Source organism: Enhydra lutris, unplaced genomic scaffold (assembly GCF_002288905.1).
Source record: "Enhydra lutris kenyoni isolate GAN:26980312 unplaced genomic scaffold, ASM228890v2 scaffoldscaffold4, whole genome shotgun sequence".
Taxonomy (NCBI): Eukaryota; Metazoa; Chordata; class Mammalia; order Carnivora; family Mustelidae; genus Enhydra; species Enhydra lutris.
The window spans coordinates 22,691,785-22,715,101 of record NW_019154088.1 but is presented as its reverse complement, the minus strand read 5'-3'; the positions used below and the strand labels follow the sequence as shown (position 1 = coordinate 22,715,101).

Here is a 23,317-nt window from a genome sequence, read left to right as displayed (position 1 = left end):
GGGCAGAGGCAGATCTTTGCAGAGGGGACTGACTCTGAGCTTCCCTCCCAAGGTCTTAGGGTGGCTGTGTGGCCTTCCCCCCCACCACTCCTACTCTCTTAGGGTCTCCCCTCTCAACAAGATTAGATTCCTTTAAGCCAGAAAGAGTGGTAGGAGGTTGCCACGGGGGTGCACCGGGTGGGGGGGGGCTTGTGGGGCTGGAGTGCCCAGAGCCTCCTGAGGTCAGAGTTCAGAGGTTAAAGTTATATCAGGGAATGGAAAAGGAGCAGATGACCCCATTTGACCTTTGCCAGCGAGGTCTGAGGGTCCTGCCTTCAAGTGCAGAGCCAAGACATTCAGATGGGGCTGGGCACACACCAAGCTACAGAGACCCCTGGGGGGGAGCAGGGGCTGAAAGGGGCAGCCCCTGTTCAGCCCCCAGGGGACTCCATCTAGGGAAGAAGCAATGCCAGGGTTGAGGTGGAGAGAGGCAGTCAGGGGATAGAAAACAAGGGAAGTGGGGGGCAGGGTAGGGAGAGGGCCTGGGACAGGTGGAGCAGCCCACCCACCACCACCTGCTGCCACTGGCCTTCAGAGGCAAAGTCCTCGTGGTAGGAGTGGGTGGGCGGCCGTGGGGGTCAGACCTTGTCCAGCAGGGAACGCTGGCAATAGAGCAGTCGTTTCGGGGTCCCGTGGCGTCTGAAGAAGAAGACGGCGAGGCCCACTGCCAGCACCAGGAGCAGCAGCAGCACAGGCAGCACCACGGCGGCCGCACTCACCGCCCCGCTGCCCTCTTCGTCCACCTCGATGATGATCACCTCTGTCTCCTCCTCCGTTCCCTCGTCCGGCCGGCCCCCTGACGCGGAGCAGCCCATCCAGTCCCGCAGGGCTGACTTGGGGTAGCCTGGCTCTACTTTCAGCTTCTGGTTGTTGAATTTCCAGTATTTGTTCCCCTTGTAGAAGTACGTGAAGACTGCAGTGGTCAGCAAAAAGGTGGCAGGGAAGACCCACAGGGAGAAGAGCGGGAGGGAAATCTGTGAGCCACGCGAGCTGGCTGAGTTAATCCCTTACCCTCTGTGAACACAAGTCACCTTAGCTGTAAACTGGGGTAGTTCTAGTACCAGGCTAGTAGGGCGCTGGGGATCAGGGATCCGACGTGCAGAGAGCACTTTGCTCAGAGCCTGGCATGTGGCAAGGCTTCCAGCCCCCTTGTCATCACTGCTTTCCCCACCATACTGTCCTGTCCGGTTTTCCTCTCGTTCTCCCTTAATCCGCTGTCCCCATCCTCCCCTGATGGACACCTCCCTTGCCCCTCACCTTCATCGCTGCCCATGAATGACCCTCTGGGAGACTCGGGGATTCCTTCCCAGACCTTGATGTTTTTGGGGTACTCGCTGTCCACTGCCCTGAGCTCCTCGTTGAAACGGTAGTACCTGGGAGACAGGAGGGGAAGGGATGCAGTAGGGCACTGGGCCTGTCCTCAGAGGGCAGCGGGGCCCAGACTGAACCCACCAGAAAGCAAAGGGTGCCGACGGACGGGGTGCGGGACCAGGGTTTGGAGTAATGAGGGCCTGTGGCTGAAAGTGGCGGAAGGTGGGGGTGGATGGGAGGTCCCAGGCTGCAAGGAGCCACCGGTAGCCTTTAATGACAGTGCCCGGCTGCTGGGGTGGAGGCACCGTGCTGGGGGAAGGAGGCACCAAATGACCGGGTCTGAAATGGTGACCCGGTCACTTCCCACTCACTCAGCACCTAATGGAGGCCGTCTGTTGCTAGGCAATGGCAGAGGCTCAGCCAGCAACTAACTTCTCCAGGGTAACATCCCAGGGAGAGGTGGGTCTTTCTCCCGAACTGAGGGAATCGGTGGTGGCATCTGAGGAGGGAGGCCTGGGGTCAAGGGGCTGAGGTCTCACTTGTTTCCCCGGAAGAAGTAGGTCTTTCCATTGGGCATCCAGAAGAGAGCGGCGTCAATTTTGTCAGTAGGCAGTCCTCGGCCCAGCTCCTTGATATGCTTGGGGTAGCCAGGTTCCAGGGAAGCTTCGTCAAACACCCAGTGCTTGTCTCCTGGTGGGGAGAGGGAAGGGCAGGATCAGGGTTCCCCTCGGGCTCGTGTGTCTTTGGAGGAGTCAAGCGGAATCCAGTCCTCCAGGGAGACTCTCCGCACACCTGGAGAACTAGGGCAGAATGCCCGGTTACCTTTGAAGAAGACAAACTTGCCATCCTTCCTCTCATAGGCAGTGTTGATGGATGCGGGCAGGCCCCGCCAGAACTGGCCGATGGGCATGGGGTATCCATCCATCACTTGGTTATTCCTCACCCTCCAGAACCAGCGCTCCTAAAAGGTGTCGAGGTGGGGACGGTACGTTTTGTCTTCCAGGGAGTCCTCTGGCTTGGTCCCCAAAGCTTCCCATTGTCTCAGTTCTAGTTCTTAGTCCTCCTACTGCTGTTTCCACCCAGCCTGCTGGGCTTGGAGCCCTCCCGTCCCCCATACTGGCCCACTTCTTCCTCTTACCTTGAAGACAAACATCTCGCCTCGGAGCACAGCCACAGTGTCGAAGTTACCATCACAGATGTTGGGCCCATAGGTGGGGTTTTTGGGCTTATCGGGGACAGAGGGCCTGGAGGTCGTCCTGGGTTGCGGCGGCATCTTGGTGGGGGACCCTGACTGACTCCCTGGTATAGAGAGCATGAGAGTCACTTCAGACTTTGTGGCAGAGGGGGCAGAAAGAACAGGTATATGGGCAGACAATCCCCTTGGAAAGGTGTGGATGGCCCTGCGGGGGAGGCTGAAGCAATCAGGTGGGAAAGGACAGAAAAGGTGGAATCAAAAGTGGGAGAAGAATTAAACATGGAGGAGAGATAATGTAAAAAAAAGAAAGTGAGAGTAGGTGGTGGGTGGAGGCAGGGTCAAGTGGGGTTGGGGGTAGATCGTAGGGCATGGGGGAAAGGAAGGGATGCAGAGGTCAGAGAGGAAGAGCAGAGGAGGAGCAGAGAGATGTGGGCATAGATTACTCACCGTAAAGTTGCTGGATGCCCCGGCGGTCGTCATCGGGCAGCACAAAGTTCTCTGTGTCCATCCACTGGTAAAAGGGCGCCATGATGGCTGAAGGATCATTGGAGTGCTCAAGGCCCAGGGCATGGCCCAGCTCGTGCACAGCCACCAGAAAGATGTCATTCCCTGGAGGGATAGCAATGATTATGAGGGTAGCCTGGGTCCCTTACCTCAGAAGCCCTGCTTTCCCACCAGAGGCTTGGTTTTCACACCTGAGCCTGCCTGTCACGTTTTCCACCCAAAAAGCCACGAAGCCAGTCAGCAATCTATTCTGGGCAGAGATGAGAGGGTGCTCTGGGGACAGATCCCAATCCCAGGGAGACATGTATTAAGGGAAGCTGAGGTCCCGTCTGGGCCCCAGGTTCTGCCAGGAGCTAGAGGTGACATTTGCTTGGAAAGTGGGAAGTCTTTGACTGGGAAGTCAGTTATTGGGTGAGAAAGGGACCAGATGTAAATGGAGCAAAATAAGAATTCTGCTTTCACTGGAAGTCAGATTAGGAGATCTCTCTGTAGTCCAGAGACTTGGGGGTTTGAGGTTTTGGGAGGAGGCAGAATAAACACTCCCCCAAATGATCGTTGACTCTCCCCAGAATAAATGAGTCCCAGGGCTACTTTGCTCACCATTCAGATCCTCATTCCTGACAGTCCAGGGCTCGGCAGAGTCAAAGTGGGTGTCCCCTCCGATGTTGGGGCCCGGGAAATAGGCATGGGCCAGGAAGCCACCCTCGCCATCGAAAGGTGTGCTGTCACCATGGAAACCCTCAGCGAAGAAGATCATGATGTCTGCTTGCTTCTCATGGCCCTCGCGGATATAGGCATAGGGCACCTCTCGGAATCGAAGTGGTGTGGCGCTCTCCCACACGCGGAATGCCTTGCGAATGGCCTCGAATGTGGCATACTCACCTACCTTGGGCGTGTAATTCTGGATGCTGAGGTCCAGCCACGTGGAGGGGAGGAGGGGAGCGTGTTAGCATCACAACGAATACAATTCTCCTTCCCTGTACTTGCCCAGGTCTGACTGAACCGCCCAGCTACCTCTGCTGCCCCGGCTCTTCCTGCTGCCTCGTGATGCCTCTGCACCAAGAACTGAGGGCTCAAGACCCCCCGCAGGCTTCAGCTTCCTGGCCCTGGGGCGCACCCCCCACAGGCTGCACCTTCCTCCAGGATTACAGCCACGTTTCTCCCCACTCCTAGGGATGCTTCCCAGGGACAGGTGAGTAGGATAGGAGGCCTCTGAGTCTATGAGCACAACTGATAGGGAGGGAGACCCTGATGTTTTGAGGAAGGCAACTTGCCTGTTGGACTCACCAGAAAGTGATCTCATTATGCTGCCATTTGAGGCCCTGGATAGCATAGCGCTTCCTTCGAACATTGGCCTTGATCTCGGCCCCAAACTTATCTGGAACGCCACAGCGGGGACGCCTCATGGCCCTGGGGTTTGAGAATTGTGGCCATTAAAGAGAAAGGTCTTCTGAGGAGAGGGGGAGTGCCTGGCTTAGGGTCAGTGTGGAGAAGGGGAGAGGGCAGGAGTCGAGCGTATAGGTAGCAAGGTCTCTGTGCTCAGTGTTGTCACTGGGAGGTGGGTGCCATGCAGGATTCCCACCAGGGTCTGGCACTTACTTCATGGTGTCCGCATCAGCCTTGCCCGTCACGCGCAGACCGTAGAACCTCTGCATGGCAGCGATGGCAGCTGAGAAGGACTGGGGTGAGCGGTGTGTGTGCGTGCGCAGGTCCCCGGGGGGCAGGTAGCCATACTGTTGCAGCCAGGCCTGCAGGGAGAAGAGTGTGGCTTAGAGCATCTCCACTTGGCCCAAGGGGAGCCTCTGCCTCCCCCTGCTATCTGGCATGCACCCTTGGCTTAGGAGAAAAGGGCAACGAGCTCCCAGCCTGGCTCTGGCAGTGGGGCTGGAGGAGTTCCCAGGCTGGACCTGCACTCTGGCCCAGGCCCCAGTATGACTTGTCCTCTCGGGGCTGTGGGCTCAAACAGGGGTGGGGAGCCATGGCTCCGGACTTTGGCTGTAACTCTTGAGGATGGGAGCCCAGATGGCTTAACTGAGTCCTAGGATAGCTTCTCAGAGCTGATTCCTTCCAGCACTTTTCTTCTCTGTGTCAGTATTCTTGTAAATACAGCACGTCCTACCTGTGAGTGGATTGTGCCCATGGTGGATGGAGGCAGGGAGGCTGAGGGGGGCTCTCTTTTGGGTCCTGTATGAGACCCTCTTGGGACAGGAATGCCATGCCTCTAGGACCCTCACAGCGGACATCTTTTTAGAAAGGAGGAAGCAGAGCAGGAGCTAGGGCTGAGGCTGGCTGCTAAGATAGGATGCTGGGACCTTTGGAGGTGGTGGGGCTGGGACCCAGCCACAGAGCTGGGATCCTGCCACTGTCCCCATCCAAGCATCTGACCTAGGGCTTGGGACTCAAAGACCCATTTGAGGTTCTCAGGAGAGGGAGTGGGAGATGGGGGTCATGGTAGAGACTCGGTGGCAGCATTGTACTTGAGGTATATTGTGAATTGTTCATAAGATAAAGGTTGGCGTATTGCCTTAACATAAAGTTAGGTTTTCGGTGTTCGATTGAAAGGCACACAAAATACAAAGCCCTGTTGGGGAAAAAAATCCAGCCTTTATTGTAAGAACAATGGAGAATTTTCCTAAAGCCTGAAAAGTAAAGCGAGCCAAGTTATATATGGGATATGAAAACGCTTGGATTCTCTGATGGAGATACTACGTTGGTCCCTGCTCCAGCTTTGCCTTCCTTAGGAGTTCGGAGGGTGCCTGCAGGTTGCTTAGGATGGAAGTCTGGAGTGCAGAGCGGGTAGAGGCTGCTGCTGGGTGCCACAGCCCCCATCCCAGGTTGTCACAATGGATCTTCCTGACGCCCTTCGCCTCTAGGCCCAGGCCCTGCTGGCGGAGCAGTGCTCCTGCATTGGGGCTGGGGGTGATTCAGGAGCAGCTGACTGGGGACATGTGCCTGTGGGGCAAGAATTGCAACAGGGTTCTGGGAAGTGATCCCCTAAGGCTGATGGGAGTTAGGGCCCAAGATGTAAACAACCTAGCTTTTCCCCAGCCAACAGGCCTGGTCAGAGCAACCTTAGCACCACCCGCCTCTGAGAGCCCCTCCTCAGGGGTAGAGGAGGGAGCCAAGTTTAACCTCTGGGAGACCACAGGGGAGGAGAGCAGGGTGCTACAGAACCTGGTTGATCTCCCCAGGAGCTGTGGTCGTGCCCTGACCTGTGCTGGCTGATGCCACAGCTAGTGCCCACGGGAGGCCTGCTGTGGCCTGTGCCCAAGTATGCGGGAAATTCCCTTTGCCCTTCGCCTCACCTGTGGTGTACACACACACACCCCAGGCTTCTGACCCCTGGTGAGGAGGGAGCGGCTGCTTCAGCTTTGGAGAAGGATGGGAGTGGCCTGCTCCTGGAGCTGGAAGTCAGGAGGACTTAAGTCAGGCCTCCTCAAGCCTCAGGGAAGAAAACTGAGGGGAATTCTCTTAGGGCTGAATAACAGAATGGAGGGTGGCAGAGAGGCGAGGAGAATCCACATCCAGGAGCTCTGGGATAAATCCCTCTTGAGAAAGTAGGCAGGTCTAAATATTCCCACCCACAAAGTCCACCCCATACACGATAGAGAAAAATGGAGACTTAGGCAAGAAAGGGACTTCCCTGCATTCAAGAGAGCCTCGAGGCCTGGAAAGGAAGTGCCCCCATCCCTCTCCTCCCAGGCCTAGGCTCTGAGCAAAGCAAGAACCACAGAGAAGACTAAGAGGTGAGGTAGGAACCACAGAAGAGAGGACTCTTGTGTCTGCGGCTGGGTGGGGGAAGGGCCAAGTGCCAGAAGGGACTACGGGGAGGAGAGGGATGTCCTGGAGCTGGTGTAGGACTCTGGAGGCCTGTTGGGAGGAACCCGGCTGCCTGAGGCCTGGCAACCCCAGCTCGCCCTCTAGACTGGCCTGGAGAGGGAGCAACTATGTTAGGTCCAAAAACTCAGTTGGCTGGCTTTGTCTTGAAAACTGAGTGGTCTGGAGGTATTCCCCGAGACGGGGGAGGTCCAGAGAACCCCTCCCACCTCTGGCCTAGAAGTCCTGGAGAAGCTGGATGGGTTGGGGGAAATGCTGGCAAACTCCAGCAGGTCCTGGATGAGAGCCTCTGAGCTTGCTCCTCCCTCCCTCTGCCTCCCACCCCTCCGTGGCCCAGAAGCAAATGGTGGTTCTGGCACTGGGACTGCCCATGACCCACTTAGAACAGAGCCAGGGCTGCTGCCCCTCCCCTAGGGGGCCTTGTGGGGCAGGGGAGGGAGGGCAGGGCAGGCAAGGTTGGCAGTGGGCAGCCCCCTGATGCCCAGGCTTCTTTTGTTAGGAGCTTTCCTTGCAGGCCTGCGATGAAGACTCCAGGCCAGGGGTGAGGATGACTCTTCCTGCAGGGCCCTGTCAGGCTTAGCCCCAGGTCAGAGCTGTACTCTCCCTGGTCACCCCCACTCCTAGGGCCACACTTCACTTTTTAGCCTCAGATCCCTTCGGGACAGAGAGAGTGTGTTCTTTCTGGAGATGTTTCCTCCGGGGGTGGGTCTGGGGCCAGGACGGAGAAGGAGGAAGCCAAGTCCAGATCCCCTCCCCCTTCTGCGGCCCTTCCCGGCCCCTCCCGACCGCACCCAGGCCCTGCCGGGCTGAGTGGGTTGAGATGGCCCAAAATAAGAAGCTGATCAAATTCGTCTCCCACCTTCACCCCAAAATAAGAGAGAGAGAGCAAGAAAGAGGAAAAACCTCCCTAGACAACTCCCACGCGGCTTCCTCCCAGGCGGGTGGGCCAGCGTTGGGGAATGGGTTGGGGGGGGCGCCTGAGACGTGTGCGGGTGCCCTGGGCCCGGCCCTCTCCCCACTCCCCAGTGCGATGCCTTCAGTCTTCCTGCACGGAAAAGCAATTAACAAAATTAACAAAAAAGCAATTAACAAAGGCAACTAGAAGAGCCTAAAGGCGCCACTGGTGGGGGGTGGGGTGGGAGGTTTGGGGTGGTGAGGGGGGCAGAGGGAGGAGGCGGCCTCCCTGCCGAACCCCCGGCTCACAAGGAAAGCTTTGTCTGTACGGAAATGCGGCCGGGGCGCCAGCCCTGCGCGACCTTCGACGCCAGGGCTCCGGGCCGCGACACAGAGGGGTCCGCACGGGGAGGCGGAGTGGGGCGGGGGACGGGACCGCTCGGTGGGTCTAGCCCCGACCCCACCTGGTGGCGGCTGCACCCGCGGAGGGCCGGGACCGCCCGGGAGGCGCGCAGCGTTGGGGGGCCCGGAGCCGCGGCGCGGTCCACCGAGCCTCCCCGGCCGGCGGGTGCGGGCGGGAGAGCGCTGGAGGGCTGGAAAGTTGAAGAAACAACGGACTGGCGCATAGGACAAGAAAGCAGGGCAGCGCAAGGACTGAGCGGAGTCAAAGTATTTACCAGGCTCCCTCCTGGTTCTGCAGCTGAGCTCAGAGCCCCGGGGAACCGGGGACGGTGGGCCCCAGCTGTAAGGCTCTTCCCAGGAAAGAACTGGGAAAGAAAGTCGGTGGCGGCGGGTGGGGGTGGGGGGGCTGGTTGGGGAAGACAGAAGTTGGATCGACTTGGAAGTTTGGAGATGAGGAGGGAAAGCAAAAGGAGGGGGTTGCTGCTGCCCGGAGCGGCCGAACCCCCGAGCTTGCTGCTCTCCAAGGAGGAGCCTGTCCCTTTGGAGACCCCCGGCTCGCCTCCCCGGCGGGCGCGACTCCCGGTAGGGCCGGGGAAGCTCACTTACTTCGGGGCTGAAGCTGCTCTGGGCCGAGCTGAGGGAGGCGAACGCGGTGGCGAGCGTGAGCAGGGGGAGCAGCAGACTGCGGGTGGGCCGTGGGGCAGGAGACATGGTCCGTGACCGTCCCGGCAGCCAGCCGTGCAGGCTCCGCGGCGGGGGCCCCCAGCCCTGGGGTCGCGCCGCCACTCCCTTGGGGCGCCTTTGTCTTCGGTGGGCACTGAATTTGGATTCCTAGAGCGCTGTCCGCTTGGAGATGGGGGGATTGTTCTTGAAAGTGCCTGTTTGTTCGTCCCCTCTTTCCCGTTTTTTGATCTTTCTTCTGCTTAGTCTGCGAACTGCATCGCGAGTCCTCTCTCACTCCTCTGGTCCCTCCCTTCTCCCACAGCCTCTCCGCCCCCGCCCCAATGCCCTCCTTTCCCGGTGCGGACGTGGTTGTTTCAGCCTGAATCCAATTACAGCCAAGAGTCGGGTAAAAAAAAAAAAAAAAAAAAAAAAAGAAAGAAAAAGAAAAAGAAAAAAGCAACAACAACAACAAAAAAACCCACCCTAAGTTGCCTTTTTGTGGCGGAGGCTGCCATCTGCAGGGGTTGAGGCCACAGCTAAGGATGGGGGTCTGTGTGTGTGTGTAGGGGGGGACCTAGGGGACGGGATGTGGGAGACTTTCTCCCCCTAAGCATATTTTAGGTGGCTTGATTCCCCTGGTATTCAGCGTTTGTCTCACCTCAGAGTGGGAAGTACTGGGAGGCTTAGTGTCCCAGGCGGACAAGTTGAGAGTCTGGGATGCTGGTGGTAGTCTTCATGTCCACCACACCTGGGTTGGAGATTGTCTGCTGGGACCTGTGGCTCAACCAAACTGAAACATTTGCCCCTTATTCTTGACAACCACCTCCATCCCTATCCTGCCCCAAACATGCAATAGTAACAAAACCCAACTATCGACCGACCAACTCCACAGCCACACTGGTCCCGTCCTAAGACAAATGCCGTCCCTTAAACACCAACATTTGCAATCTGGCTACTCCTTATACTGGCTTGGGAGGAAGGAGGTGCAAGGCCATGGAATGTGGGGAAAGGCAAATCAAGTTCGGGGAAACTGTTAGACAAGAGAGACTGGGAGTTTGGACTTTGGGGTTTGGTTTTCCCCTCTACAGTGAAAAAAGACAATTCCCTTGAGGAGTAAAATGTTCATGGACTGACTAAACAGAGAACAAAAGGTGGAGGTATGCAGGGAAGGGGGAGGGAGAGCTGAAGCTGACAGTAGGGAAGAGAGATAAGAGGCTGAGAGCTAGATCTGGAAAAGCCGCCCAACAGAAGCAGGAAAGTGTGGGAGACAGAAAACTCGACCATCAGCGAAATCTAAGATCCCAGAATTGCATTGGTCAGCGAGAGAGGAAGGAGGTAGTAGGGGGAAAGAAGGGAGGGAAAGCCACGCAAGGAATAAAGGAGGCTGGAAAGAATTGAGGTCAGGTAAGAAGCTCCAGCAATAGTAGAGATCTGGAACTATTACAAGTTTGTGGCAGAAAAATGGAAAGAAAGCCCAGTGCTCTGTATTGTAATGGGAGCAAAGGCCCCTTTCTCCCAGAATCCATGATCAGTAACAGGAAAGGTTTCCCTGCGTCCTGGGCAGCTTATGGGTTTGTGGGAGATACACATGGATATTGGATACCTATGCCACAATGACTGATTGGGGGCTGAGCACCTCCAGGGCTCCCCTACACAAACTGGGGTGGAGAGGTATAGATCTCTCTCTGACCAGGCTCTGGAATTCAGCCAGAACCACAGAAACCTCAAGATCCTTCTCTTTAGATATGCAACACCCAAGTCTGGTTCTTCCCATGTCAGCCTTCCCAGTGGGGGTAGCCTCTTGGGCCATCTATCTGAAGTTTAGGAAAAGTGACACCAGTTGCTTGCCAAGAAATGGACCTCAGCCAGAAAGCCTTTTTCATCAGAACATTTATTAAATGAGTAACTACATGCAGTCTGAGCTGTGTATAGGCCGTTAAAGGCCTGAGTGCCGAGCTAAAACCAGGAGAGCTGCTGCCCCATTTTCATGTACGGAGAGCAGCTGCTGTTCTCAGTTGGGCCAGTCCTCTGGCCTGCAAAGGCGAGCAAGGATCCCAGAGCAAGATTCCACTGAACTGGAATGGAGCCAGGGATGAGGGCACTAGGCCAGCTCCTCCAGGCAGTGATCTTACAGGCGGTTCTTCCCGGTGTCCACACTCTCGTGCTCTGAAGACAGATGGGGAATGTGAAGGCTCTCTCTTCTGGCTGGGATGAGGCATGTAGGTGATAGAGAAGAAAGCCAGAGAGAGGCCAGGAAAGGGAGACAGGAACTGCTTTTTATTGATTTGGTCGTGGGTTCTGCAGGAGAGCCCCTTTGGGTTTAAGAGCATTTTTCTGCTTCCTTTCTTCTTCCTGCAACTTCTCCTGCTGTCTGAGCTGCCATGCCTGTAATCCAGCATCCATTTCCTGTGACAGCAGTACAACTCGTCTCTGAAACAGACAGGAAAACAGGGTGGATAACATCTGGGGCTGGAGCTCTGCACCATATATCCTTTCACTCACAGATCAAAGCTGGAGGTTTCAGCTGGAAAATGACACTGCTGACTGGGGAAGGGGACTGGGTCCTGGAATGGGAAGCAGAGGAGGCAAAATGGGTAGCAGAACGGCTACTACTGGTTCCTGCCCTGGGAGTGCCCCACTCTCTTCCTCCCTTCTCCCAGCTGTTAAAACGCTGGTGAAGGGGCCACATGTGAGCTTAGGTGTCACACAGCTCAAGCCAAATTAAAATGTTCATTTTTTCCTTCCCAGTACACACAGGTTGCCCTGACTGGGCTCTAGCCACTCACTGCAAACTTCTCCCTTTGGGCTTTTCTTCGAAGTTGGCCTCTCATTGGAGGTGCAGGGCGGCCATCTGTAGATGGAAGTGAAGAAAAAGATAGGTATTAGAGATGGCTGGCAGCACCCTGTGAAGGCACTGGGATAGGAACAAGGGAAGAAACAGTCGCTAGTTCCTCTCTCCCATTTCATACCCGGGGTGGCTTCATTCTCCAAAAACCCGTCCCTCAGTGTCAAGGGTAAGGCATGCCAAGAATAAACTCTAAGGCATAGTCCTACTCTATTTCACTTACCCCTCATTATCCTGGAATGATCCTTTGTAGGGCTGAATCTCTTATCTCACACCCCTAAGTTTTTATTTGAGAGGGTGGGCAGGGGGAGGGGCAGATGGAGAGACTCTCAAGCAGACTCCCTGCTGAGTGCAGAGCCCGACCTGGGGCTCAGTCTGGGACTCAGTCTCAAGATCTCAACTGTGATCATGACCTAAGCCAAAATAAAGAGTCTGATGCTTAACCGACTGAGCCACCCAGGCACCCCTCTCCTGTTTTATCTTTAGAAACTCCCTACTCAGGCAATCTGATCACTGTTCTACTCATCGTGAGTCTTTGCTAAATTCCATCTCACTCCTCAATGAAATGCTCTCTTTTCCTTTCCTTTCAGCCCAGTTCTCATACTTAGGCCCCCCTAAAACCCTATCTGCCCAGAAATCCTCCTCAGACCTCTTTAACTCTGTGAGCTCTCTCCTGAAAGAAGTGCCTGTCAGGGTGCCTAGGTGGCTCAGTTGATTAAGTATCTGCCTTTGGCTTCGGTCATAATCCTGGAGTCCCTGGATGGAACTCACCTCATCAGCCTCCCTGCTCAGCAGGAAGTCTGCTTTACCCTCTCCCTCTGCCCCTCCCCCTGCCTGTGGTCTTTCTGGCTCGCTCCCTCTTTCTCTTAAATAAATACATAAAACCTTTTTATTTTTTATTTTTTAAAGATTTTATTTATTTATTTGACAGAGAGAGATCGCAGGTAGGCAGAGAGAGAGAGGAGGAAGCAGGCTCCCTGCAGAGCAGAGAGCCAGATGCCCCCATAAAACCTTTTTAAAAAGTGCCTACCAGTGGGGCACCTGGGTGGCTCAATGGGTTAAAGCCTCTGTCTTCGGCTCAGGTCATGATCCCAGGGTTCTGGGATCGAGCCCTGCATCGGGCTCCCTGATCAGCGGGAAGCCTGCTTTCCCCTCTCTCTCTCTGCCTGCCTCTCTGCCTACTTGTGATCTCTGTCAAATAAATCTTTAAAAAAAAAAAAAAAAAAGTGCCTACCAGTGATTTAATATTCATCTAGTTGCCTTGGGACATTTATTGTACCTTTTTTTTCCCCCTTATTTGGCTATCTCAAATTCTTTTGGAAAGGTGTGGAACACTAGAGTATTATTATTTTTTAAGATTTTATTCATTTGACAGAGAGACAGCATCAGTGGGGGGGAGGGGCAGAGGGAGAAGCTGACTTCCCACTGAACAGGGAGCCCAATATGGGACTCAATTCCAGGACCCTGACACATGACCTGAGCCAAAGGCAGACGCTTAACTGACTGAGCCACCAAGGCACCCCCATTATTTTCTAAAACGTCCATGCTGTTTTCCCAGCTAGACTTTTACAGATTATGTCCCTAGGTTTCACTGTAGTATAGTGCAGACATACAAGCATATCACACAAATTCTACAAATATCTGCTAACTTGGTGAAAAACATAGTATCTGACCTTAAGTTGTTTATAATGAAGAAGAAAAAAAAGGACACTTACTTTCTACAAAGTAAGAAACAGTGAAAACTCTGCCCAAAAGTTTTGTGGAAACAGAGAGGTACAATTAAGTAACATGTCCAAGACCACAGTATCAGCAAGTAGAGAAATCTTAAATAAGAATCAATTCAAGTCTTTCCAATATTCCATACTACTTTTAGGAGACGCTGGGTTTCCTGCAGTAAGTAGCAAGGGGAAAAAATCTTTACCATCCTTCTTGGGATCATACTCCTAAAGAACCCAATAGGGTATGAGTATCCAGGTCTCTGTGCTGTGGAAGAGGGCCTCGCCCCTACCCCGTTCTAGTCCTTCCTTTGCGATCACACACACCTAGGTGTGTGATCACAGGAACTCTAAGGCCTCAATTTTCCCACCTGTAAACTGGAGTCCCATATTGGGTGTGGGGAGTGGCTTCAACTTTTCTAAGATCCATCCCTCTCTTCTAGGAGTAATAGCTATATTTTCTTTCTTTCCTTTTCCTTCCCCTCCCTCCGCCCCAAGTAAAGAGAAGAAACTTCTGAAGGGTGCTCTTCATTCTCAATTCTCACCCTTCTAACCCCTCTCTCTGCGATGTTCATTTAGGCAAGTTTTCAAAGAGCTCACCTTGCATTTGGTACCAAATTTTCAACAATGTACTCACCACACTGAATATTGAGTCTTTCTAACTTTTTAAAAACCATTCCACCACGAGAAATATAAAAATCTTATCACTCCCTCCACCGGGGCGTCCCAAATTAGAATTATCTTCTGCTCATCCTCACAAGATCCTGAGCTAGCTTTACTTTCCATAGGTGTAGTTTAATTTACAAAACAAACAACTGGGCTCCTTCCCCCGAACTCCAAATATAAAGTTCAGGACAGGGGGGCCTGGGTGGCTCAGTCCTTAAACATCTGCCTTGGGCTCAGGTCATGATCCAGACTCCTGAGATTGAGCCCCGCATGAGGTTCCCTGCTCTTTGGGGACCCTGCTTCTCCCTCTCCAACTCCCCCTGCTTGTGTTCCTTCTCTCTCTCTCTCTGTCAAATAAACTGAAAAAAAAATTTTTTTTAAATAATAAAAATTTAAAAAACCCCAAAGTTCAGTACGTTGGCCCCCCAAACACATGCCCACCTCGCCCCCCTCCCCCCCCCCCCCCCCCACCCCGGCCTCGCTCCGTCTATGGGCATCTCCTCTGGGAGAAACTGAGTTAACTGTCAGGTCAGCGCTCACCCGCGTAAGACCAGTCTGGGAGCTCCGTAAGGGGCCCGTAGCCGGAGGGGTTGGCAGCCAGGCCCTGCCTGGGTGGAGAAAAATAGTCGGGTGAGGATTCGGCCCACCTTCCGGCTTCGCAGTACCCCGCGCCCGAGTAGCCCCCCAGACCCGCACTAGACCGGCACTCACTGGAGTCGCCACTGGCTACCGGCCTGAGCCGCCACACTGCTGTGCAGCCTCCGGACACCTGCAGGAAAAACAGAGCAGAATTGGAGCAGAGGCCATGGAGTCATTTCAGGGGTCCTAGACCTGCCCCAGCGGGCTCCCGAGCCCACCGACCCCACACCCACTTACTCAACATCAGAGAACCTAAAGCAGCCATACTGGAGGCCGCGGTGTCGGAAGTAGGCGTGGCCTCGGTGGCTACGCGCGACGCTGCAGGGGAAGTCGGAAGCCGCCATCTTGAATCTGGGATTCAATCACGGGCCCCGCCATCTTGGGGCACTGTACGGAAAAGAGGACAGAACTGCTACCGGGGTTTTGCGGGGCAGAGTGATTGGTCTGCGTGTGAATCGCCAGTAATGATTACATCCTGTGTGGAAGTCGTGTCCTGGACTGAACCATTTGGAACTGCTCCAGCCACCTTTGCGCAGCGATGTCTAGTCCTTCGGAATATATGTCTTTGTCTTAGAGGAGTATTTACCTCATTCTGCCTTCTTCCTCATCACTGTAACGTTTTTCTGAGCCTAAGAGTCAAATCTAGAATGAATAAGAAAATCTGGGCTTCAGTCCTTATTTATTCAACAAAATTGAAGAGCTTATATGTGACAAGCATTTTATTAGGTGCAGGGGATTCTATGGAGAGCAAAACAGATGTCATCACTATTCTGATAAGAGCTCCGGGTCTAGAGAGAGAAGACAAAAATAATCACACACATTACTGTAATAGTACCGCTGAGATTGTAGAGGGTGCACAGGGGTGCAAGAGCACCTGGCCGCAGGGATCCCAAACAGACTAGGTTCAGCCACTTGCCACTGACAAAATCCAAAGGCTGAAAAACTAATGGTGAAATAAGAAAGGAATTCATTTCAGTGTGAGGCCAACACTGGGAAGACAGCAAACTAGTGTCTCAGAGACTGTCTCCAAAGTGCCAAAAATACTTTGGGATTTATATAAGGAAGATGAGGGGCAAAGGTGGGTGAATAGATGCAGGTGGGCAGTGAAGGTCAAATAAATTCTTGTCTTAGAGTCATTCACAAGTGGGATCTTGCTGGCTCAGGACAGTCCTTATTTCTTGAGGGGTCATTTCCTTCCCCTAATAGGTGGCTTTGCCCTCAGGGTCTTCCATCTGAGCCCAGAGTGGAGCTGGAAAGAAGAACCCAACTAGGAAGTCTGAGGCCAAAATGGGAGGAGTCATCCTCTTTCAGGATGAGTGTTGGGAAGGAAAGTACTCCTTTGTAGCTATAATGGAAACTTGATCTGGAGAAGGCCATTAAAGAAGGCTTTCTTGAGGAAGAGGTCTTGAAGCCAAGATCTGATTTTATCTTTGTAAGGGCTAACACCACATATTATCTAGAATAATCCGTGCAGGGCACCTGGGTGGCTCAGTGGGATAAGCCTCAGATCATGACCCCAGGCTCCTGGGATGGAGTCCTGCATCGGGTTCTTTGCTCATCAGGGAGCCTGCTTCCTCCTTTCTCTGCCTGCCTCTCTGCCTACTTGGGACCTTGTCTGTCAAATGAATAAATAAAATTAAAAAAAGAAATTGAATAATCCGTGCAGCCACCTGTGAGGCAGGTAGAGAAGTTCCCCCCTTAACCATGGTTTGGCTTTCCACGGGTTTAGTTATCCACATTCAATTGCCCTGTGGAAGCAGATGATTTTTTTTTTTTAAGATTTTATTTATTTATTTGACAGAGAGAGATCACAAGTAGGCAGAGAGGCAGGCAGAGAGAGAGGGGGAAGCAGGCTCCCTGCTGAGCTGAGAGCCCATAGCAGGACTCCATCCCAGGAGCCTGGGATCATGACCTGAGCGGAAGGCAGAGGCTTAACCCACTGAGCCACCCAGGTGCCCCAGTCTTTCTGACAAATCATGGGAAGGCCAATAGTAGTCTAACGCTAAGTTCCAATGCCTAAATCATTCACTTCTCTTCATCTTATCATCTACAAAAGAAAGATGAATACAGTCCAATAAGATATATTTTTAAAGATTTATTTATTTATTTATTTGAGAGAGAGAGAAAAAGCACAAGTGTGAGGGGCAGAGGGAGGAGGAGAGATAACCCCAAACAGACTCTGTGCTGAGCACAGAGCTAGACACTGGTCTCATTCTTACCACCCTAAGATCAGGACCTGAGTAGAAACCAAAAGTAGGATGCTTAACTGACTATACCACCCAGGTGTCCCAGTACAATATTTTGAGAGAGAACACATTCACATAACTTTTAGTACAGTATATTGTTTTAATTTTTAATTATTGTTGTTAATCTCCTACTGTGCCTAATTGATAAATTAAACTTTATCATAGGTATGTCTGTATAGGAAAAAAACACCCATAATATATATGGAGTTTGGTACTATCCACGATTTCAGACATCCCCTGGGGTTCTTGGAAAGTATCCTCTGTGGGTAAGGTGGGACTATGCTGTATTAGTACATAGTAAACCCAGATCTATGATTCCTTCCCTCTTTTTAAATCATTATTTGTCTTGGGGAATTCGTTTATTCTTAATTTCTTCATTAAAAAACCCTTAACATATCACATTTCTGAAAACATTAAAAATGATAATGTAAGAGCAAATGCTTTATAAATGATGAAGCTCTTACAGAAGTGCCCATTACTTTATGCTAGGCTAGCCACTTAACACGGGGGGCTGGAGGGAAACTGAGGGAGTGGTGCAATGGCCTATCTGGAAGTTTATCATTTCCTTCTGCAGGACTGGGAAGTTTTTCCACAGGAGGTGGCTTGGAGCTGTGCTTTGAAAGAGGGGAAGGGTGGATCCTGGTTTAAGAAGTAAAAACAGCTGTTTCAGTAACAATAATGGTATAGGCTGGGGCTGAACAGAAGAAAGGATGGGAACAAAAGAACCTTGGCTCTAAGCCAACAGATGGATCCCCAAAACGAAGCAAGGGCAGTAGGACAATAAAGAACTATCAAAGAACTATCACCGTCTTACCTTCATACACTTCATTTTCACTTATGGAAACACTTCTATATAAATGATTTCACATGATTTTCATAAAAACCTGTAAAGTAGATTAGACAGTCCAGGAAGCAATAGCTGTACAGATTGCTTGTAGTTTTCAGAGATCAGGAAATTTAATCAAAACGTGGCTGTGGATTTATTGTTTTAGAGTTGCAATCATGATTGAAGGCCACTTTCCCGGGCCTGGCTTCATATACCTTTGGCTGGTTCTGAGATACATGGCTGAGGTAGACAGCACCTGGAATCCCATTCCATAGTTTACAGTTGGCAAGTCAAACAGTAGAAGGTAAGGGCCGGAAAAATAACCTTAGTGTCAACATTCAAGATTGATAGGAAAGATGACAAGCTAGACTACCACCAACACGATAGAAAGTAATCGAAGCAGCAATACTCCTACCTTCCAGAAGCTCACACACTAGGGGGACGCTGAATTATAAAAGAGGGCACACACAATAAGGTGAACAAATACCGTGAACCATGTAAGTTCTGAAGGCAGGAATGAATGCATGTGATAGTTTAATAGCTGTGGGAGTCAAGGAGTCAGAGCTGGAGAACTTTGGGGGCAGGATGGGAAGTTTAATTGGGAAAACTGAGAAATCTGGGAGGGGGAAGGTCTTTGGAAGGAAGACAAGTTCAGCCTTTGACGTGGTTGGTGTGATGTGGACAGCCCGTGGGTTGTAAATAGCAGGAAATATGGGTGAGGATTTTGAGAGTGAGAGAGAAAGAACATTAGTGCTGACAGCTAACATCAGCAGCATTCTCAGCGACCTCATGGAACACTGTGGCAGGGGTGGGAGGTCTGGCAAGTGGACAGCACTCCTTAATGACTTCACTAGACTCAAGCCACAGGAAAGCAGCTTTCTCACCCCAAACTAGAGGTCTTTTAGCCTCTTGACTTCATCTGGGAAAGCCTGGCGTTAAGAGCAATGAGAAGCATTAGGAATCTGAGCTTCATGTCTTTCCTCTCTAAACTCCTTTGCCTCTCAAGGGCGTCACAACCTGTATTTGGTTTTAATACTTCGTTGTCCACTAACTTTTGTTCAAGGGCACTGCTCTGAGAATTAGGCGCTTTTAATTTTTAATTTTTATTTATTTATTTTTTAAAAAGATTTTATTTATTTATTTATTTGACAGAGAGAGAGAGAGGGAGGGAGACAGTGAGAGAGGTAACACAAGCAGGGGGAGTGGGAGAGAGAGAAGCAGGCTTCCTGAGGAGCAGGGAGCTTGATGTGAGGCTCCATCCCAGGACCCTGGGATCATGACCTGAGCCGAAGGCAGAGGCTTTAACCCACTGAGCCACCCAGGTGCCCCTAAAAAAATTTTGAATCACGTAATCTCTGTGCCCAACGTGGGAGTCAAACTCAGGACCCTGAGATCAAGATCAAGAGTCACTGACTAAGCCAGCCAGGTGTCCCTGGGAAATTAGGTGCTTTTTTAAATTGTTGAGATGAATAATAATGGCATTGGAGAAAATGTCAGTGAAGCTGACTCAGGGTGGCCAATTCCATGTCATTTTGTAACTTGTTCTCCTTTTTGCATGCTTCTCACCAAAGTGAAGTTTCGAGAAGAACAAACTATTTGGGAAGTGGCTTATTTTACATTCCTTCATTATTTTCCTCCTTAGGACAGCTCAACAATTAAATCACTGTCACCCCATGCAGGAAGTGTGGGAGCTAAAGGCTAGCCCTCATACAATACATTTCTTTGCTTATTATTTCCTTATCACATAATTTATTGGTAACATATTCCCTTTCTTTTCCCATGGCTGCTAAATCAGTTCTGGCTAAATTTTGTGTTAAATCATCCAGCTTCAAGATGGGTAAATTATGACTTCGGACTGCACTCTTTTTTTCTTGCCTGGCAACTGGGAAGTCTCTCAGCTGTGTGCCTTTCCACCACGCTGGGCTTTCAGGAGGGTGGCTCTTTGTAAATCTCTGCAGAGTGACAATGCTGGCTTTAAAAATGCTGGAGTTTGACCGGAAGGTGTAAAAAAAAAAAAAATCACAGTATTTACAAGTCATCTTTTAGCCTTAAAACATGGTGAAAGGGGGCGCATGGGTGGCTCAGTGTGTTAGGCCTCTTCCTTTGGCTCAGGTCATGATCTCAGGGTCCTGGGATCTTGCCCCACATCAGGCTCTCTGCTCAGCAGGGAGCCTGCTTACCACCCCCACCTTCTCTGCCTACTTGTGGTCTCTCTCTCTCTGTCAAATAAATAAAATCTTAACCAAAACAAAACAAAACAAAACAAAACATGGTGAAAGGAGTGTTTCCAGATCCCTTTCCTTGAATCAGCCCAGCAACAACCTCTTTTGTTGTGTCCACGCTGTCAGTAGGACTCTTTAGACGGAAAGATACTTTGGGGACTCCAACCATTTCTCTGGCACCCTAAGACAGGATATTTTTGGTTAAGTGCTGCCTCCTGGCGGCGGCTCTACTGCCGACACACCTTCCCGGCCTGGTGGAGACCACTTGCTATCTATCTATCTATCTATCCATCTATTTATCTATTTATTTATTTATTTATTTATTTATTTATTAATTAGAGAGAGAGAGAGAGAGGGAGAGAGAGCGAGCACAGGCAGACGGAAGGCAGGCAGAGGCAGAGGGAGAAGGAGAAGCAGGCTCCCTGCCGAGCAAGAAGCCCGATGTGGGACTCGATTCCAGGATGCTGGGATCATGACCCGAGCCGAAGGCAGCTGCTTAACCAACTGAGCCACCCAGGCGTCCCGAGACCACTTGCTTTTAGCTAGGGATCTCGGAGCTGATGCAACAGCTCCCCAAGGGGGCGGGGAGTTGAGACGTCCATCCCAGAGACCCCTCCCCTGGGTCCCGGCGGGCGCCGCTCCCTTCCCCCTCCCCCACGGGCTTTGCAGTCCAGAGTCCCTCCCGAGTTTCAGCCTGGCGTCTCCGGACTGAAGGCGGGGTTGCCACGGGTTGGGGCTCCTGCCCGGACCCCCGTCGGGCCGCCAGCGCGAGCAGGACTGGGAGGGAGGGAAGAGGAAGCTGAGCGGTCTTGGGGCGAAGGACGCGTCTAAGGGTATCCGCAGTCACTTTCAGGCAGCGCAGCTGTACCTGAGTGAGGAGAAGGCAGGGGAGCGGGTTGCGGGGCCCCTGGGTTCTCGGACCCTGGAAACCTTCGTCTACACGGTTCCCCTCCCCCCCGCCCCGGGGCTTCCCGGAGCCCGGACGAGGGCTGCTCCGCCAGGTGTAAGGAAGGAAAGGAAGGGACGCCGGGTGGGGTGGGTTCCTGGCCCCCGCAAGGCAGACCTGGACATTGGTGGCGACCGAGCTCTTAAGAGGGGCATTGGGGGAGGGCGGTGGCTGGGTCGGGATTTGGGAAGGTCTCTGGGCTGCCGACTCGGAACAACCCGGGTTTAGGGGAAAGATGGTAATAAAGGGACCGGCGGGGGCAACGTAAAGGGCCGGGCCGGGTCAGGCGAGGCGGAGAGGGGAGGAGGAGAGCGTGGGAGAGAGGGGCAAAGGTGAGAGGCCCGGCGGCAGCTGGGCGGAGGCGGAGAGGTGTGGGGCCTGGGTCACCGGGAAGGGAAGGGCTGCGGGAGAGCGTCCGGGAAGAGGTCACGCTTAAGGGTTTGCGGTTCTACCCTTGAACTCGCCTGCATGCTCGTGAACCTGAGCCCTAGCCTCGCTCTGCCTCGTCCGCCTTCTTGCCGCACCCAGACCGGTCACCTGAGCCGGAGTGTGGGACAGCAGCGGTCCCGGAGGGCGCGTGAGATAGTGGCTTTTTGTTTTTCCGCGACTGAAACGAAACGTTCATTTCAAACTATTCTAGGCCTCGCAGTCAAACTGAAAATCATACCCTCCCTCTCCCTTCAACCCATTACTGTCAAAAAGGATAAATACTTCCAGATACTCCTTGCTTAGTTGAGGAGCCAGACCAGCCGCAGCATAAGTGGGCCAGAAGGGCAAGTTCAAGGAGGTTCCCAGAGCCCAGGCTCCTGGGAAGTCAGTCTAGCGGGAACAGTGTTGTTCATTCATTCATTCATTCATTCATTCATTTATTCTTCCAGCAATTTTTCTTGACTGTGTGCATGTGCTCTGCCCTGGGGACACAGGGTGAAGAGCAAGCGCTCTGGTGGGGCTTGCATTCTAGTGAGGGAGATGACAACCAACAGAGCAATGAGCTCTGAATGGTGGTGCCCTTGCAGAAAAGTCCAGAATGCTGAATGGATGAAGAAGGAAGAAGTTGCCCCTTCAGAGACTCCTCGGGGAAGGCCTGTGGTAGTGTGGTGTATAAGCACAGTCCTGGATGGAGTGAGTGAAGGGATGAACAATGTTGCCAATCATGTATGTTGTGTGGTGACAGCAAGGAGGTGGCCAGAGTGCTTGAGTGGAGTGACAGTGCAGGTGCCATGTCAAGGGGACCATGTTACGGTGGTCATCCCAGGACTTCCTTCCTATACATCGTGGGCTTGACCCAAGAGGGGAATGAAGGGGCAGGCCATCTGGGCAGTGGCCTGGGTGTAAAAAGGCACTAAGTGATCCTTGGAGGAATTCAGACGTTTGGTGCCAACGAACTCCTATTTCTGTCTCTAGATGAGTGGTTAAGTTGGCTCCCATCCGCAGACAGAACTCTTGACGACTGCTTACCTGGACTGTCTGTCTCTAGGATAATTTTGCAACACGCAGGTACAGGTCTGAGTTGCAGGGTGCAGCCCTGAGACTGGCCAGCGGGTAGTTGTAGGGAGGCAGGAGTCACAGCTGGAATTCTGAAAATGCCCCATCCACCGTGAAGTGCCATTCCCCCAGAGAGATTTCCTGAGACATTTATGCTCTTGTCTGTGATTTATTTTTATTTTTAAAAGATTTTATTTATTTTACAGAGAGAGAGACATAGCCAGAGAGGGAGCACAAACGAGGTTGGAAGTGGGGGTAGTGGGAGAGGGAGAAGCAGGCTTCCTGCTGAGCAGGGAGCCTGATCATGACCTGAGCCAAAGGCTGACGCTTCAGACTGAGGCACCCAGGCACCCCTCTTGTCTGCAGTTTAAGTGGTTTAATATGCGCACTGAGAAACTTCTTCAGAAAGTTGTATATAATGAATGTGATGAATTAATAGAATAAGCTCTCCTTTTGAATAGGAAGAATGAGTCTTCCTGTTTTGATTCCAAGAAAATCGGTATTCCTCCACCTCCGCTAAGTCGACATTCAACAGATATTTCAAGGATCCTGGTTTGAAGGGGTGCCAACTCATTAGCTTGCCCAAGGTGCCAGAGCTGGCTCTTTGGCGGCATGTGCCTCCCCTGAACCAACTGGGGACCTGAGCTGTGAGTGGGCTTGTGCTGCGGCATCTGGCTGTACTCACACAAGAGGTCTTCTTGGCATGTGTTGCCTGCCATAGGGGCTGAGTTCCAGAGCCCTAACGATGGAGCTGATGCCCTCCGCAGGACCAAGGATAGTATGTGAGTGGGAGATGAGTAGGAGACAGAATGAGGGGAACAGGCGAATAGGAGGGCACTGTCAGTCGCTGGGAGAGCTTTAGTGCTTGGGAAACGTAGGGCA

The 23,317-nt window shown here is 52.5% G+C and overlaps 3 protein-coding genes across 6 annotated transcripts in view; 1 reads left to right on the top strand and 2 right to left on the bottom strand.

The window, feature by feature from the left end:
* The window catches only part of LOC111158429 (solute carrier family 7 member 7), an 87,055-nt gene that overhangs the window by 27,884 nt on the left and 35,854 nt on the right, over positions 1–23,317 (top strand). The window contains 3 exon segments of the mRNA XM_022520441.1: positions 4,041–4,124; positions 4,127–4,241; positions 5,016–5,017. Of these exon segments, the coding sequence (XP_022376149.1) occupies positions 4,097–4,124; positions 4,127–4,241; positions 5,016–5,017 (145 nt within the window). The 5' untranslated portion in view covers positions 4,041–4,096.
* Positions 618–9,145, bottom strand: LOC111158421 (matrix metallopeptidase 14). Its single transcript, XM_022520427.1, has 10 exons — positions 8,789–9,145; positions 4,649–4,797; positions 4,337–4,459; positions 3,650–3,957; positions 2,993–3,154; positions 2,489–2,649; positions 2,173–2,311; positions 1,890–2,040; positions 1,297–1,412; positions 618–952 (listed from the first exon to the last, which is right to left on the bottom strand). The coding sequence occupies exons 1-10, from the start codon at positions 8,891–8,893 to the stop codon at positions 618–620; spliced, it is 1,749 nt and encodes a 582-aa protein (XP_022376135.1). The 5' UTR covers positions 8,894–9,145.
* LOC111158459 (mitochondrial ribosomal protein L52) lies at positions 10,718–15,331 on the bottom strand. Of its 4 annotated transcripts, none has more exons than XM_022520501.1 (5): positions 14,948–15,331; positions 14,783–14,840; positions 14,612–14,679; positions 11,625–11,696; positions 10,718–11,275 (listed from the first exon to the last, which is right to left on the bottom strand). In XM_022520501.1, exons 1-5 carry the CDS (start codon positions 14,973–14,975, stop codon positions 11,166–11,168), a joined length of 336 nt encoding a protein of 111 aa, XP_022376209.1. In that variant the 5' UTR covers positions 14,976–15,331; the 3' UTR covers positions 10,718–11,165. The 4 variants fall into 4 exon arrangements, with proteins under 4 accessions (XP_022376209.1, XP_022376191.1, XP_022376200.1 ...); XM_022520483.1 differs by having other exon boundaries at positions 11,632–11,696; positions 14,948–15,319; XM_022520492.1 differs by having other exon boundaries at positions 11,632–11,696; positions 14,933–14,975.